This window comes from Cololabis saira, chromosome 15, assembly GCF_033807715.1.
Source record: "Cololabis saira isolate AMF1-May2022 chromosome 15, fColSai1.1, whole genome shotgun sequence".
Taxonomy (NCBI): Eukaryota; Metazoa; Chordata; class Actinopteri; order Beloniformes; family Belonidae; genus Cololabis; species Cololabis saira.
In genome coordinates, this window is record NC_084601.1 from 1,527 (window position 1) to 17,086 (window position 15,560).

The following is a 15,560-nucleotide window of genomic DNA, read 5'->3' on the forward strand; positions in this document are numbered from 1 at the left end:
GCTGTAATCTGCTGGGAGAGCTAGATTAAATCAGATTAAAGACTAACCAGCACACTTCTTATTCGTCACAGTCCAGGGGTTTGTTTTGATGAAACGAAGACCACCCGGGGTTCACACGGATCAGAGATCACCCTCGCAGGACCGCCTGCATAATCCCCCTGCAATTATCTCAGATTTGGAGGTTTGGCATTTTTGAGGTGGCTGTGATTATCAGATTAAAGTCTGCAGCAGCACTCGGTGGTGCAAATGTGTAATCCAAGTCCAAGTGCAATTTGTCTGCTCAGACTTTTCAAATAATTTGCATGTAAACAAGCTGTGAGCAGCTCAGCAGCTCTGTACACATGAGCTGATATATGATGCTGACACATGCTGATGACTGCAGGTGGACACACATGAAGTAGTGCTCCTTATTTCCAACCAGGACACCACACAAGTGCTTGCTGGGAGGGATTTTCACCAAGAAACTCCAATCTGCCCTCATCATTTCGGGTGTGGTAGTTTCAGCGTCGGATGGGAATCACTGGGATGGATCTTTGTCCTAAATCTGAAACTATATTTAAACAAAAAGGACAGTCGGGGTCCTGAAATTCTTCCCATCATGCATCCCCCAGATGGCTGGAGCAGCCCTTGGGGGGTCAGTGCCTTGCTCCTGGGCATGCTGGGAAAGTGGCTCTGTTCTCATGGTTTCTATATTTAAGTGTCAGCAGGGATGTCGGACGCTGCCGAGGTCAGAGCTCAACACGTGGGGCTGCTATCAGCCCGGCCGGCCTGCACAGCTTACTCTGCTGACTTTTTACGCTTTTTAATTCAATAACGTGTCAGTCTTGATATCAAGTCTCTCTGCACACAGACTGAATATTAACAGATGCAATTGTGAATCTTTAAATTTTATGTGCACATCAGCAGACTCAAAGACTCAGGGTGAAGAAGTTTTCTTTATTCCAGTACAAAACATCAACATGAGTCATCATACGTTTCAGTATAAAAGTAACAAAAGTCTGACTACAAAGCGAGGAGCACTGACCAAATCTCAGTGTGGTTCATTCAAGTTTCTTCTTTTTTACATCCTGAATTCAACTGATTCTCTATCAACCTTTATAATCTGATCATCAGTTTAACCATCAGAATAAATGTTTCCTCCCATAAAGCCAGCACATTATCACTTTGTTTGAAACTGCTTTTGATTTTTTGTAGCTGATGTAACTGATGTGCATAATCCTCATTTTTAATTAAAATTACATGATTTTGTTTTTACAGTTTTACCATCACATTTTCAATTCAATTCAATTTTATTTATATAGCGTCTAATACAACAGATGTTGTCTCTAGACGCTTTCCAGAGATCCAGAACATGAACATAAACATAAACCCCCGAGCAATTATTATATAAACAATGGCAGGTAAAAACTACCATAGTGGGAGAAAAGCCTTAAGCCAAACAGTGGCAAGGAAAAAATCCCCTTTAGGAGGGAAGAAACCTTGAGCAGGACCAGGCTCATAAGGGGGGACCCTCCTGCCGAAGGCCAGACTGGGGGAGTCAGGGACGTCAGCAGCACACAGCAGGCAGGTGGAAGCAGCAGCGGGATGACCAGAGGGGGGTGGGATCATTAAGGACAGAGAAGTTCTTCCTTGGTTTCAGTTTTTTTTTTCTTTCTTTCATTTCCATAAAACTAAACCAGGTTATTTTATGTTGATTGATTGATTGTGACAGCAAATGAAATTACTTTGTTTCACTTTTCAAAGCTTTTATTTTGGAAGGGAATGGAAATGAACACCAACCACAGACCCCTGTTTATTTACTTTTCTGGATATTTTTTGTAGAAAATAAATCATTTTCATCATCATCCTTACAAAAAGCATTTAACATATTTCTTTCGTAAATGAAACTGATTAAATTATGAAATGTGAAAATAACTAGAAGGTTCAATGATGTTACAGGACGAATAACGTTCATTTTTCTAGCATGGGTTTTGGGATTTAGCACAATTTTCTGTTGTCTTAATGCAGAAAAAATGCTATTTATATATTTAGTAAAAGGAGCAGTGACTGTGTTGGAAAGATTAACACCACGTGATAAAAAAAACATTTCAATAAATAGATCCAGTTTCTCTGATATCAAATGTGACATTTTTACGTCATTAAATAACAGTGAAATTTTGTTGTACCACATTATTAAGGTTTAATCCTGAAAACAATCATATTTATTAAAGTGAAAATAGCTGATTGACTTTTTGTTCATTGTTTAATTGAGGATTAAGAACAAACAAAAGTTACTTTTTGATGATCAGATGTGAACCTTTGGTGCTGTGTTTTTGCCAGAATAATTGTTATGGGACTGCTGAATTGCTGTCAGAAAATGTGTAATTTAAAACAATTTGTTGTGTTTCCTTTTGTTTCATAGTCAATTGACTCATGGACAAATAATCCTGGTGGTCCATGTTATTCCTCCAGATAAATCCCTGCAGGTCTGGCCCAGAGCTGGCTCTAGGACGACATCACATCTCTGTGCTCAGCAGCAGCGGCGACTTAGAAAGCAGGAGACGACGAGTTTTCCGGAAACCCATAAAAGGTCTCCTGATCGCTGTCACCGTAAAACATCTGGAGCAGCGTGGGCAGACTATTCATGTCAAACTCGTGCTCTTCTATCTCTTTGTCTATTGGCTCCTTGTTTGTCTCCTGGAAGTTCTCCTGTCCGTCTTCACTCCTGTCATCTCCATGTTTGTACATCTCCTCTTCAAGGTTATCTGCGTCCTTCTCCTTCTCCCTTAGCGCCACGGCCTGTTTTATTTGTCTGGTGGGCTCTGGTCTCGTTTTCTGTCCTGGTGGAGCTGCTGGTCCTCCAGTTTCTTGAGGCTGGATCAGCGTTTGGGTCAAAGCTGCGACCATCCTCAATGTCTCCTTGTGGACGTCCTTGTGCTCCGGGCTGAACGTACAACTGAAGGACCTGAGGGAGTCGTGAAGGCAGAGGGAAGCATTAAAACCAAAATCAGAGGAGGAACACAGCACTCACTGTCACATCCCAATAATGTAACTAGATTTCCTGCTATAACCTCACAATAACCTGCAGAACTCAAATCAGCATCAGGATGCTCTCACCTGGCCAGCATGTTCTTTAGTGAGTTGAGAGTGGAGGAAACTTCACTGAGCCAGCATGCCAGCGTCAGAGCCAGCTGATCCAGCTCCAGACCGTCCAGACCCCCGTCGGAGACCAGCAGGGTCCACCGGGCCTGCAGAAAGAAGCAGCACCTGAGTACGTGTGGTGAGGGAACCGGACGGGAGGATGGAGAGCTAGAGGGGAGAATACCTGCAGGAACTCTCGCAGCACTTGCGTCACACAGACATCTAGAGGTTGCAGACGACAGCTGCATTCCGATGGGATGAAGGCGACATCTGTCTTGATGGAGGACAAGCTCTCTCTGAACCGTTGGCTCCGGTGACCTCGGTGAACATCCACAACCAGCAGGGATTCACTAGCCCACATGGAAGTCACATGGGGGAACCACACCTGAAGGTACAGGGAGCAGTGTTTGACAAAAGGTCACATGACAAAAAGCACACTACAGCTTTAAACTTCTGCACTTTGTGGCAACAACAAGCTGGATAAAGAAGATTTAACCCGGAGGGATGGAAACTAGTCCAGACAGCGAGTTCCCTCCAAGAGAAAGCAACACACTGCCAATAGATGTGTGTTTGCAAAGCTGTCACAACTACGATCCAATACCTAAGTTTACTTTACCTGTCTTATTTGTGACCAAGTACACTGTTAGTGTTAACATTCATAGTTAAGAAATGACCCACTGGCTCTGTTGGTTAGTCTAGAGTAAAAATACACCTGCGCCTCAGAAAATGTTCCCCTAAGGAAGAATAAAAAGATCAGCTGCTAATAAGTGGCTGGTCAGTTGTGCAAGCCTCAGTCTGACCTCCCACCGTCATCCAGAGCAGAGACGCTTTTTATTTCTCTCCAACCGTCCAGTGGGGTAATTGGGGTGACACACCGCTGTAAAATGCCAGTGTGCTACTGTCACTTGTAACATCACGTTGAGCCAGTAAGCAGACAGAGTTGAGCGTGAGAAGAGATTTATTACAGAGCAAATGATTATTTTTCTAACAGAGTAGGCTTGTGTTTGCTTAGACTGAGATATTCTTTGCTTGGAAAAACACAAATCTTGTACGTATGCTTGTGCTCATTAAAAATTGTTGCTTGCAATTACTTTAACCATACAGAATAAAATGAAAGATAAAATAAACCAGATATGTTTTCAGCAACATTCAGGCATTAGTTTTAAATTGTGTACGAGTACAACTTAAATTGAATTCCTCATGTGGAGAACCAAGGGTAAAATAGGTGCTGGTCTTAGAGAGAGGACCGCCCACCAACCTCCACAACAATCAGTACGGTTTACTCGTTGTGAAACGGTGGGTTGTGTTGTATTGCTCATTTGAAGGCCTGAACATTTAAATCCTATTTATTTGTTTATCTGTTCAAGTGTTGTGGCTCCGGTGGCCTTACGGACAGTAAGTTTACAGGAAATGAGGGCAGGGGAAGACACGCAGCAGGGAGTTGCTGCATGAGGACAGTGGCCTCGGCATGTGGGACGCGTGCTGGAACACTCCAGCCATCCATCATCCCACTTCCTCATCTATTTCAACAATACTGTTTATAGCCAACTAACCCAACTGAACAAATAAATACCACAAAAAAGAAAATCTGAGAGGAGCTTCTCCCTTTTTGTTAGTTTATAGCCAAACTGATAACTACCACTCCAACATCCTGTCCCACATGATAAAAATGTAAAACACTTGTGGAGCAACTTTGAGAACATGACCGACCTTATCGATCCAGATCTGCAGGCGGTCTTGGTCGGTGAATCCTTCCTGCCGAGCCTCCAGGAGAACATTGTTGGGGAAGCCGTCTGGAACACGTGAAGAAGCACCGGTGAAGAACAACAGGGGCGGCAGGAAGGTGCCGTCCGCCAGAGCCGACAGGGCGATGTCAAACACGGGGGTTTGGTTGGCTGAACCGAACAGCTGAAAGGCTGACGGGTTTTGTTTGGAGAAGAGATCAGAGTTGATGAAGACGGGGAGCTCGTCCATGCAGCCCCAGCAGTTAGGGGGCAGACCCCGGTTCTGGATCAGAGAAAAGACAAAGACCACTGCTCTGTGACTGCTGCTTCTCTCTCACGTTAGAAATGAGCTCATGAGTAAAAAGGTGCAGTATTTCAATGTGTCAGTATTATTGCAACTGCGATACATTAATATAGCTATATATATATATATATATATATATATATATATATATATACACACACACATACATACATACATACATACATATTTGGCTCTAGTGGCCTTTATTCAAAGTTTGGAGATGAGGGGGGTAGAGGAGAGAGAGAATGGGGGTGACCAGGACTGGAACCTGCAGCCTCAGTACCTGCTGGTTTTAACCACTGTTTAACCAGCGGCCCCTAATACAACCACATTAACATGAAGTTGGATAAAACATGTGATGCAAGAAATGTTAATGTGATAAAGTGACAATCAACTGGGTCTTTTAGATCCAAGCTTTTTAGGTCATTTGCCCATCATCATGCTTTGATAGCTGATCATTTCATTTCATTTCATTTATTCCATTCATGGTATATCTTCTTAATAATGTTGTACAAAATTCTATGAAGTACACATTATCACCATGAAAGAAAAGGAGCAGGAAGAAGAAAACTTATGATACCTGCCCCTCTCTGTTAATACAATTACATTGACTTACTGAACACCAATCTATCTATACATATATTTATAACAAGCATTTATAACAATCATCAGCGCAGCGTCCTCCAATTTTCATGGAATGTGACCATTAAAGTTTAAACCTTACTGGTTAAAGCTTGTTAAAAAATTATTCTTTTCTATCGTTCAATCCTTTTCAAAAATGCACGCCCATAAATGCTGTTGGTGTGATCGAACGATATTCTTTAGTTTAGATAATTATATAGTGTGATGATCCAAACTAAATTAAACTTGGTGACCCCAACTGGGATGACATTCTTTGGAAACAACACATTTCATGAGTATCTGTCCACAGAAGCTGCTACAACCAACATGTCAATCTCTCATGAACTCATTGAGAAATCTTAAGTTTGGTATGTTTGTACAAGGCTTCAGTTGTTACAAACTTTGTTTGTCCATAATGGATTTTGGAAAGACTGTTCCAAAGTAAAAGTCAATTGGCCAAGTAGGAGGTGCTTTTAGAAGAACTCAAAACTAGTCCTAATGTAACGTCCCTTTGGCTACCCGTACCACTAAACCACACACTGTACGGCATACTGGCCCGATCCTGCGCCTTCCTGTTTACTGACCAATAGCAGAGGCGCTAGACCAAGAAGGGCAGCCCTCCTCATTTGCATAAAGAGGCAGAAATTAATTAGGAAAAGTAAAAAGAGGGAAATGTAAAAACAACAAATACATGTACAAAGAAAACAAAAAACTTTTTTTTTGGAACGACAATGCACGTATAAGGAAAAGGAAAAACAAAAAATATATTTTTTTGTTTTTATTTTTAATTATGTCAGTTTTGGTCCTCCATGGAGTCGTTCTTGTTGAGCTCAATACATTCATGCCAAATCCTGCAAGAATGTGCTGCTGGTTGCAAGGCTGCATAAGCTGGTCTAACAAGACGACATTCAGTTCTAAAAACGTCACAGTATGCAAGTAAAAATGAGTGATGATACTGCCCACTGCCTATAAGAATACATATGAAAAGAAAGTATAAATACCAGGAAAACAAAGCGAGAGTAATGCCCTCTCTAAATAGCTCAAACAACTTCAAACAGTGTTTTATATCTGACCCTAACAATTAATTATTGTAAATTATCATACTATTAATTATTCCGTTCTTCAATAGTTGTCATCAATATGAATTGGTGATTGTTATTAACAGCTGGTATTGGGTGTCTGACCTGTGAGAGGAGTTTCTCTATGAATATGCGGCTGCTGTCGTGGATGCTCTTCAGTTTGTTGTTATTAGTGGTCTGCAGTCCCAGGTCGTGCCTCAGCATGAAGTCTATGGTCCAGCTGTAACACTCCTTCAACGTGCTGTTTCCTCCCAGTGTGGCTTTTGCTGTCATCAGCAGGACATCCATACACACACTCAGCTGCTGCTCCCTTCTGTTCAGCACCCACTCCGCCATCTTATCCGTCCTCCACCACCACTCTCTGCTCACCAGCCCATGCTGCTGCTGCATAATCCAGGACCGAATGGTCACTTGGCTCATCTGGAAATGTTGAGCTGTCTGAGAGATGCCATGGCACAAACAGTACAGGACTACCAAGAGCTGTGAGAGTGACAGAGGAGCATCTTTAGCCTGAAGAAGAAGAAGGAGGAAACCTTAGTTGAAATGAAAGAATGTAACCTTTGTTATCCTACTGTCCTGACTGAATATTAGGGATAAAAGTTAATCAGTAACATGTCACCTCTCCTTGTTGTAATTGCGAGCCCAGGATCCTGATGGTCATGGCTGGTGTAAAGGAAGGAGGGGACAGGGAGGTGATGGGTTTGACTGACAGCTGGCTGGAGCTTTGACCTGATGGGAGGAGGTGAATTGGGATGAAGGCTCCAGTCTGAACACTGGGGGAGAAAAGAAAAAGATCAGAGTATTAGAATCACTTCATACACTGTTTCTTTTGGTTATCTATTTTTTCCTCTAAGGATATGATTACATGTTAGCATTACATGTTAGCATTGTTAAGTCGCAAAATATATAAACCCTTTTTCAGGATGGATTCAGGTAGGCTGGTGTTCGTAGGAAGGATATGAGGGAAACTGGTCCACAGTTACATAATATGCAGCACATTTAAATTGTGGAAGCAGCAGTGTGTTAAACCGTTACTGTTATAATAAGCCATTAGTAGTATAAATAAGATTAAGGAAAAACTGTCCCATCTTCAATGAAGTCAGTCATTTAGGTACATTTTGAATTCCTCAATTATGTTTGGGATGCAACAAGTTGCAAATGCACAAATTCAATGTCAATCGTTACCAAAGTTGAACAAGTTAAAAGTTTAACTACTGAGCAAAGAAAACTGCTAACCAAACATGCAGCTAATTCAGAATGAAAAAAATACATCTATCAATGATTTCACTTCAAAATACCAACCCTAAAACTGAAACGCTGAAGATGGGGACTTTAGATTCATGATACAAAATCAATACGGAGACAATTAAGCAAAATAAAGCACACATCTTTGTGACATTTCTTTACAGAGATATCAATACTCAGGGGTGCACATAGTCTAAAGCATCTACTACAGGACTGTCTCAGAAAAATAGAATATTGTGATTTTCTGTAATGCAATTACAAAAACAATTAAAGCTGCAAGCAGCGATGAACGGGCCCTCGCACTCACGTCCACCGCCCCCCATAAGCATATCAGAAATGACACCACCCACGACTTCCTATGTCAAACCATTCAAAAGTTATAGCAGAAAAAAGGAACAACCGATCAGAAGAAGGGGCAGGGCTAATTCAGGCCAATGAAGGTCAAAGACTCCATACAGAGTCTGATGACACCACCCACGACTCTTTATGTCAAACCATTCAAAAGTTATGGCAGAGAAAAGTATTCTAGGGGGCGCTGTTGAGCCATTAGGCCACGCCCATTAATGCAAACCATGAAATATCAAATTTATCACCAGGCCTGGCTTGCATGCAAAATTTGGTGACTTTTGGAGAACTATCAAATATGGACCAATCAGATGAAGGGGACGAGCGCTTTTTCGCGTCTAGCGTCGCCACGGTAACGCTTTTGAAAGAGAAAAGTAATGTGCGTCGTCGCAGGACAGAGACGCACATTTTGATGTAAAAAAAACACAAAAATTGCTGACAAAAATTTCGGCATACAGCCGGGCTCAAACTCCCAACCTCTGGCACCAAAGACCGCAATGCTCTGGGTGAGGTATGTCTCAGCTACTCCTCTCACTTTGACTTACTGGCTTAGGAGAGACCAACATGATCGGTCCACGAGGGGGCGCATGATGTAGGACGTGTTTCACGTCGGCTCTTCGGGAATGAGTTTTTAATATATTTTATTCATTATATAAAGTCTGTCCTTCGGTTGCCACTACTAAATCCCCGTGCAAGGACTGTATATCGGTCTTCCTCAGTGTTTTAACCGGGTAAATGTTGAGTTCCAGAGCGAAGAGTGAGTCTGCTAAGGCCGCCCGGGGCCGGCTGCAACCCGACTCCCCGGTGCTGTCGGATGCCAATGACGAGATGCTAAGCAGCATTAAAGCAATGATGGAGGACTTGCGTATTGAAATTGTCACGAAATTTGAGGCAATAGTGTCGGCAACTGTCAAGAAGGAGGTAGCGACCGCTCTGAAGCCGCTTGAGGGGAGAATTGATCGGCAAAGTGAGTCTATTAGCGATCTCGAGCACGCGGCTAATGAGCACGGCGACAAGCTAACCGACGTGCATGCTAATGTGGCTAAGCTATCTGCTGTGGTGGAGACTTTGAGCAAGAAGTGTGAGGACCTGGAGGCCCGCTCTCGGTGGAGCAACATCCGTGTGGTTGGCGTGCCTGAGGGTACCGAGGGACCTCGACCCACAGAGTTCATGGCTGATTTTTTGAAAGATTTATTGCGACTGGAGGAGAGGCCCGGCCTCGATAGGGCCCACCGCACGCTACGAGCCAAGCCAGGGGAGGGGGAACCACCGCGTCCGATGGTCATCAGGGTGACACTGTTCCGTGTCAGGAATGCTATTCTGCGCCGTGCGGGAGAGGCCTCACCGCTGCTGTACAACGGGAGGAAGGTATTTATCTTCCCCGACTTCACATCGTTGGTGGCCAAGCAGAGGGCGGCCTTTGTCCAGGTGAAAAAGGAGCTCCACGCCTGTGGTAATGTTAAGTTTGGCCTCCGGTACCCAGCTACACTGCACATCACCCTGTCGGGTGGCCAGACCCACAAGTTTGAGGACCCGGACCGGGCTTTGGATTTTGTGAACAAGAAACTGAAAAAGAACCCGGGTCCAGAAGATTCCACCGGCTGAGGGCTGGGCCGCTGATATCCTTATTTACAGCCATGACACGAATGTTGCGAACTTTAGACTGATTATGCGCTCTGCTCAGAGTATGTAGGTGCTAGAGGTTTTATTCTATTTTATTTATTTTTTTTTTTTTTTTTTATTAATTTTTTTTTTTATTAATTTAATTAATTTTTTAAGTAATTCATTTATTAAGTAATCGTCACTCTCTTGCTGAGGATTCTCTGTTTGATGACTGTTGCACTGAGGATTACTCCACTCTTAAATGGAGTCATTTATTTATTTATTTATTTTTATATAAATTTTTTTATTTTTTTATTTATTTAATTAATTTTTTTTTTTTTTAAGTAATTCATTTATTAAGTAATCGTCACTCTCTTGCTGAGGATTCTCTGTTTGATGACTCTGTTGCACTGAGGATTACTCCACTCTTAAATGGAGTCATTTATTTATCTATTTTTATATACATTTTTTTTTTTTTTTTTTAATTTATTTAATTTATTTTATTAAGTGATCGTCACTCTCTTGCTGAGGATTTTCGGTTTAATGACTGTCGCACGGAGGATTACTCCACTCTTAAATGGAGTCATTTATTTTGTGTTTTACTTTGTGGTACCTTTTTCTGTTTTTGCTTATAGACCTTTTGGTTTTTAGGGGACAGCTCAATTCTGCATTCCCTTTAGTCGTTTGGTAGTACAGTGACACTACAGGTAACGACAGGTTTTATTTCAGAGGAGGGGGGGGTAGCACGCATCATTATTTGGATGCTTCTGCTAGGTGGGAACAAGGGGGGGGCGCTCTGCCCTGAGCTGGGGGGGTTGTTTGTTTTTTGGGGGGGGGGGTTGGCACCTACCCTATACTTTTGGTTTTATTTCATGTTTATGCTTACTATGTTGATAGATTTTTATTTTAGTCTCTCATGCTTACTACTTGGATCTAAACCTCTGACATTTGATGGCACAGTCTAGGAGATCACCTCTCATTGCAGGTGGAGATGTTAAGTTTGTTAGTTTGAATTGTAAGGGCCTAATTAATCAAATTAAACGAAGTAAGGTTTTACACTATTTGCGCCATCTCAATGCCCACATAATTTACTTGCAAGAGACTCACCTGAGAGAGGTGGATAACATGAGGCTTAAAAAGAGCTGGGTTGGGAACATTTACTCATCCTCTTTTTCTAGTAAATCACGGGGGGTAGCTATTCTTTTGCACAGGGACATTCCCTTTGTTCATACCCGAACAATCACTGACCCTGCTGGCAGGTTTATAATTGTTATTGGGTGCATTTTTGATGTGAAGGTAGCTTTTGCGAATGTGTATGCCCCTAATTGGGACGACGAATCCTTTTTCAGACGGGTTTTTTCAAGGATACCGGATCTGTCTGTATATGAACTGATCCTAGGGGGGGACTTTAATTGTTGGATGAATCCTTCCTTAGACCGCTCCTCCCGCACCTCAGTTGCACAATCCAAATCAGCCAAAGTGATTGAAGCCTTTATGAGAGAGTTTAATGTGGTTGATCCTTGGCGTTTCCTCAATCCAGGTAAAAGAGCGTACTCATTTTTCTCACATGTTCATTCTACTTACACGCGCATTGATTTTTTTTTAGTGACCAATAGACTACTTACTTCCATTTCGGACTGTAAGTATGATGCAATAGTTGTATCGGACCACGCGTCCGTCTCCATGAACATTTATTTTCAGAAGTTCAATAATATGAGGCCACCATGGCGTTTAGATACATACTTGCTATTGGATAGTAATTTTGTTAATTTTCTCAGTAAGCGGATTGATTTCTTTTTTCAAATCAACAAAACTCCAGAGGTAACAGCCTCTGTGTTATGGGAGACAATGAAAGCGTTTATTAGAGGAGAGATTATCTCCTATAAAACTTATCAAAAAAAATCTGCAAAGGAGAAATTAGCCAAGATATCTCAGCGCATTGCAATTTTGGACTCTTTGTATGCCGCCTCTAAACAACCAGATACCTATAAGGAACGCATGGCCTTGCAAGCGGAGTATGATCTCATTATGTCACAGTTTACAGCTGAGTTACTACTTCGTTCAAGGTCACGATTTTATGAACAGGGAGATAGAACTAGTAAGCTTCTGGCTCATCGGCTGCGACAAATTTCAGCATCTCAGTTAATCCCTCGAATCGAAACTGGTGCAGGAGTGACGTCAGACCCTGTGGAAATCAATAGGACCTTCTTTGATTTTTATAAATTGTTATATTCATCGGATTTTTCTCATGCTCCCCCAGATCTGCTCTCTTTCTTCGATAAAATTGACACTCCTACTCTGGACCAGAACGTGGCGGGGGGATTGGAGCGTCCTATTACAGCAGGTGAACTTGCAGAAGCAATTAAATCGCTCCAAAGCGGTAAAAGCCCTGGCCCAGATGGCTTTCCGGCCGATTTTTATAAAGTATTCTGGAAGCAACTGGCTCCGCACCTGCTAGAGATGTTCACTGAATCTTTTACTTTGGGCACACTCCCCCACACCTTAAACCAGGCCCGTATATCGCTGCTCTTAAAGAAGGGTAAGAACCCCTTACAATGTGGTTCATACCGGCCCATTAGTCTGCTGAACGTTGACTTCAAATTGCTGTCTAAAGTACTGGCCAGACGCTTAGAAACCGTTCTCCCCTCTATTGTATCGCTGGATCAAACAGGGTTTATTCGTAACCGACATTCCTTTTTTAATCTTAGGGGGGTATTTAATGTGGCTTATAGCCCTTCTCCATCTGCTCTGCCTGAAGCCTTGGTCACGTTGGATGCGGAGAAGGCGTTTGACAGAGTGGAATGAGATTATTTGTTTTTTATTCTGGGAAAATTTGGTTTTGGGGAAAAATTTGTTTCATGGGTTAGATTATTGTACGCCTCGCCACTCGCCTCTGTTAGAACGAATAACACAAATTCCGAATACTTTCATTTAGGTCGTTCTACAAGACAGGGTTGCCCATTAAGTCCTCTTTTATTTGCCCTTGTGATGGAACCTCTGTCGATCGCCTTACTGTCCAACCCCGATATTCGCGGTATAATTAGACATAATGTGGAGCTGAAGGTAGCCTTGTACGCGGATGATCTTTTGCTGCTTCTGTCTGATATAGCGCGTTCCATTCCTGCGGCCCTCTCGGTTTTAGATGCTTTCAGTAAGGTTTCGGGATATAAACTGAACCTTGACAAAAGCGAATTATTCGCTGTGAATAAGCAGGCAAGAGAGTTTCCACTTAGACAGTTTCCATTTAAGGTCTCGAACTCTGGTTTCATTTATCTTGGTGTGTATATAGCTGACACACAGGCTTATCTTTATAAGAAAAATTTTCTCTCTCTGCTCACACGAATTAAAGATGACTTTGAGCGGTGGTCCCTCCTAAATCTCTCTGTTGCGGCTAGGATCAATACAGTTAAAATGAATATTTTTCCACGTTTTCTTTACTTATTTCAGTGCATCCCAATTTTTCTTCCTCTCTCTTTTTTTCGTAAGTTAGACAGCCTTATCCTGGATTTTGTTTGGAACAAAAAGACTCCTAGGTTGAGCCGCCAAGTATTACAAAGACCCAAAGTCGCAGGTGGAATGGCGTTACCTAACTTTTTATACTACCACTGGGCGACCACTGTTAGGAATTTAAATTACTGGATTCAATACGAAAACATTGGGGTCCCCCCATCGTGGTTGGTCATGGAGGCGAACTCAGCTCATCCGGTATCCTTGAAGGCCTTGTTATACTCACCCCCTCACTCCTCTACCTCTGGTTTTGCTAAAAATGTAATGGTGGCCTCTTGTCTTAAGACCTGGGCTCAATTTAGACGCCATTTTGGCCTGCATAGATTCTCTGTCGGGGCCCCGTTGTCAGCGAATCACGCATTCCCGCCGTCTTTACTGGACAATTCCTTTGCTTTATGGGCTAGGCTGGGCATAAAAACCGTAAGAGACATGTATGTTGACTCAATTTTTGCATCGTTTCAACAACTTGTCGATAAATTCTCACTCCCTAAGGGACAATTTTTTAGATACCTGCAAGCGCGGCATTGGGCCCGTACTGCATTCCCAGAATTCCCAGCTCTACCTAACCCTTCAAATTTTGAGATGTTCCTGAGACCTCTAACCTCACTGAGGGGGGCAATCTCGGTAATCTATTCAAATATTTATGACCTTCATCTGGACTCCTCAACTACGCTTAAAACAGCCTGGGAAGCAGATTTAGGTGCGAAAATCCTCGATGAGGAGTGGGTGGAAGTTTTGAGAAGAGTACATAAGTCTTCAATTTGTGCTAGACATAGTTTTATGCAATGCCGGATCATACATCGGGCTCACTATACCAAAGCACGGCTCGCAAAAATGTTTGACACAGTGTCTCCTCTGTGTGACCGATGTCACCAGGCCACCGCAAGCTACATACAGATGTTTTGGAGCTGCCCCTCGTATAAATATTAGTAAAACACTATTTTTTATATTATTACTTTATCTGTAACCATTCTACCGAGGTTCTAACCGGGCTGAGCACGGGACTATTTCTGACGTCACCACATTACAACAGCTGATCTGTCGGGGGCGGGGCCGTCACCACCCTACTCGCCACTGATTGGTCGGGGGGCGGGGCCGTCATCACCCTACTCACCACTGATTGGTCAGGGGGCGGGGCCGTAATCACCCTACTCGCCACTGATTGGTCAGGGGGCGGGGCCGTCATCACCCTACTCGCCACTGATTGGTCGGGGGCGGGGCCGTCATCACCCTACTCGCAACTGATTGGTCGGGGGGCGGGGCCGTCATCACCCTACTCGCCACTGATTGGTCGGGGGCGGGGCCGGCAGACGTTTGAATCAGGAAGCGGGAGTCAGCGCGAGAGCGACTGGCGGCTTGCGGCGATTTTATTATAAAAAAGGACAACCAATCAGAAGAAGGGGCGGGGCTAATTCAGGCCAATGAAGGTCAAGGACTCCATACAGAAACTAATGACACCACCCACGACTCTATGTCAAACCATTCAAAAGTTACAGCAGAAAATCGGGACAACCAATCAGAAGAAGGGGCGGAGCTAATTTTCACCAATTATGGTCAAGGACTCAATACCGAGTCCCATGACACCACCCACGACTATTTATGTCAAACCATTCAAAAGTTATGGCAGAGAAAAGTTTTCTAGGGGGCGCTGTTGAGCCGTTAGGCCACGCCCATTAATGCAAACCATGAAATATCAAATTTATCACCAAGCCTGGCTTGCATCTAGAATTTGGTGACTTTTGGAAAACTATCAAATATGGACCAATCAGATGAAGGGGACGCACGCTTTTTCGCGTCTAGCGTCGCCACGGTAACACTTTTGAAAGAGAAAAGTAATGCGCGTAGTCGCAGGATGGAGACGCACATTTTGATGTATAACACACTTGGGGACACGTTACGGTTCGGGCCGAATTAACTGCCGAAGGAATGGCATAAATTTCGCCAAAACGACACAATTAATTCAAAATGGCCGACATCCTGTTCGGTTTCGGCAATGGCTCCAAGAGACTTTTC

At 43.1% G+C, this 15,560-nt stretch overlaps 1 protein-coding gene across 1 annotated transcript in view; it reads right to left on the reverse strand.

Moving 5' to 3' along the window:
* Window positions 1-945: 945 nt before the first annotated feature.
* pogza (pogo transposable element derived with ZNF domain a) overlaps window positions 946-15,560 on the reverse strand; it is a 42,916-nt gene continuing 28,301 nt past the window's right edge. The window contains exons 20-25 of the mRNA XM_061741955.1: window positions 7,468-7,621; window positions 6,954-7,358; window positions 4,831-5,127; window positions 3,305-3,505; window positions 3,097-3,227; window positions 946-2,944 (exon numbers count right to left, since the gene is read on the reverse strand). Of these exons, the coding sequence (XP_061597939.1) occupies window positions 2,527-2,944; window positions 3,097-3,227; window positions 3,305-3,505; window positions 4,831-5,127; window positions 6,954-7,358; window positions 7,468-7,621 (1,606 nt within the window). The 3' untranslated portion in view covers window positions 946-2,526. The remainder of the gene's footprint in view (window positions 2,945-3,096; window positions 3,228-3,304; window positions 3,506-4,830; window positions 5,128-6,953; window positions 7,359-7,467; window positions 7,622-15,560) is intronic.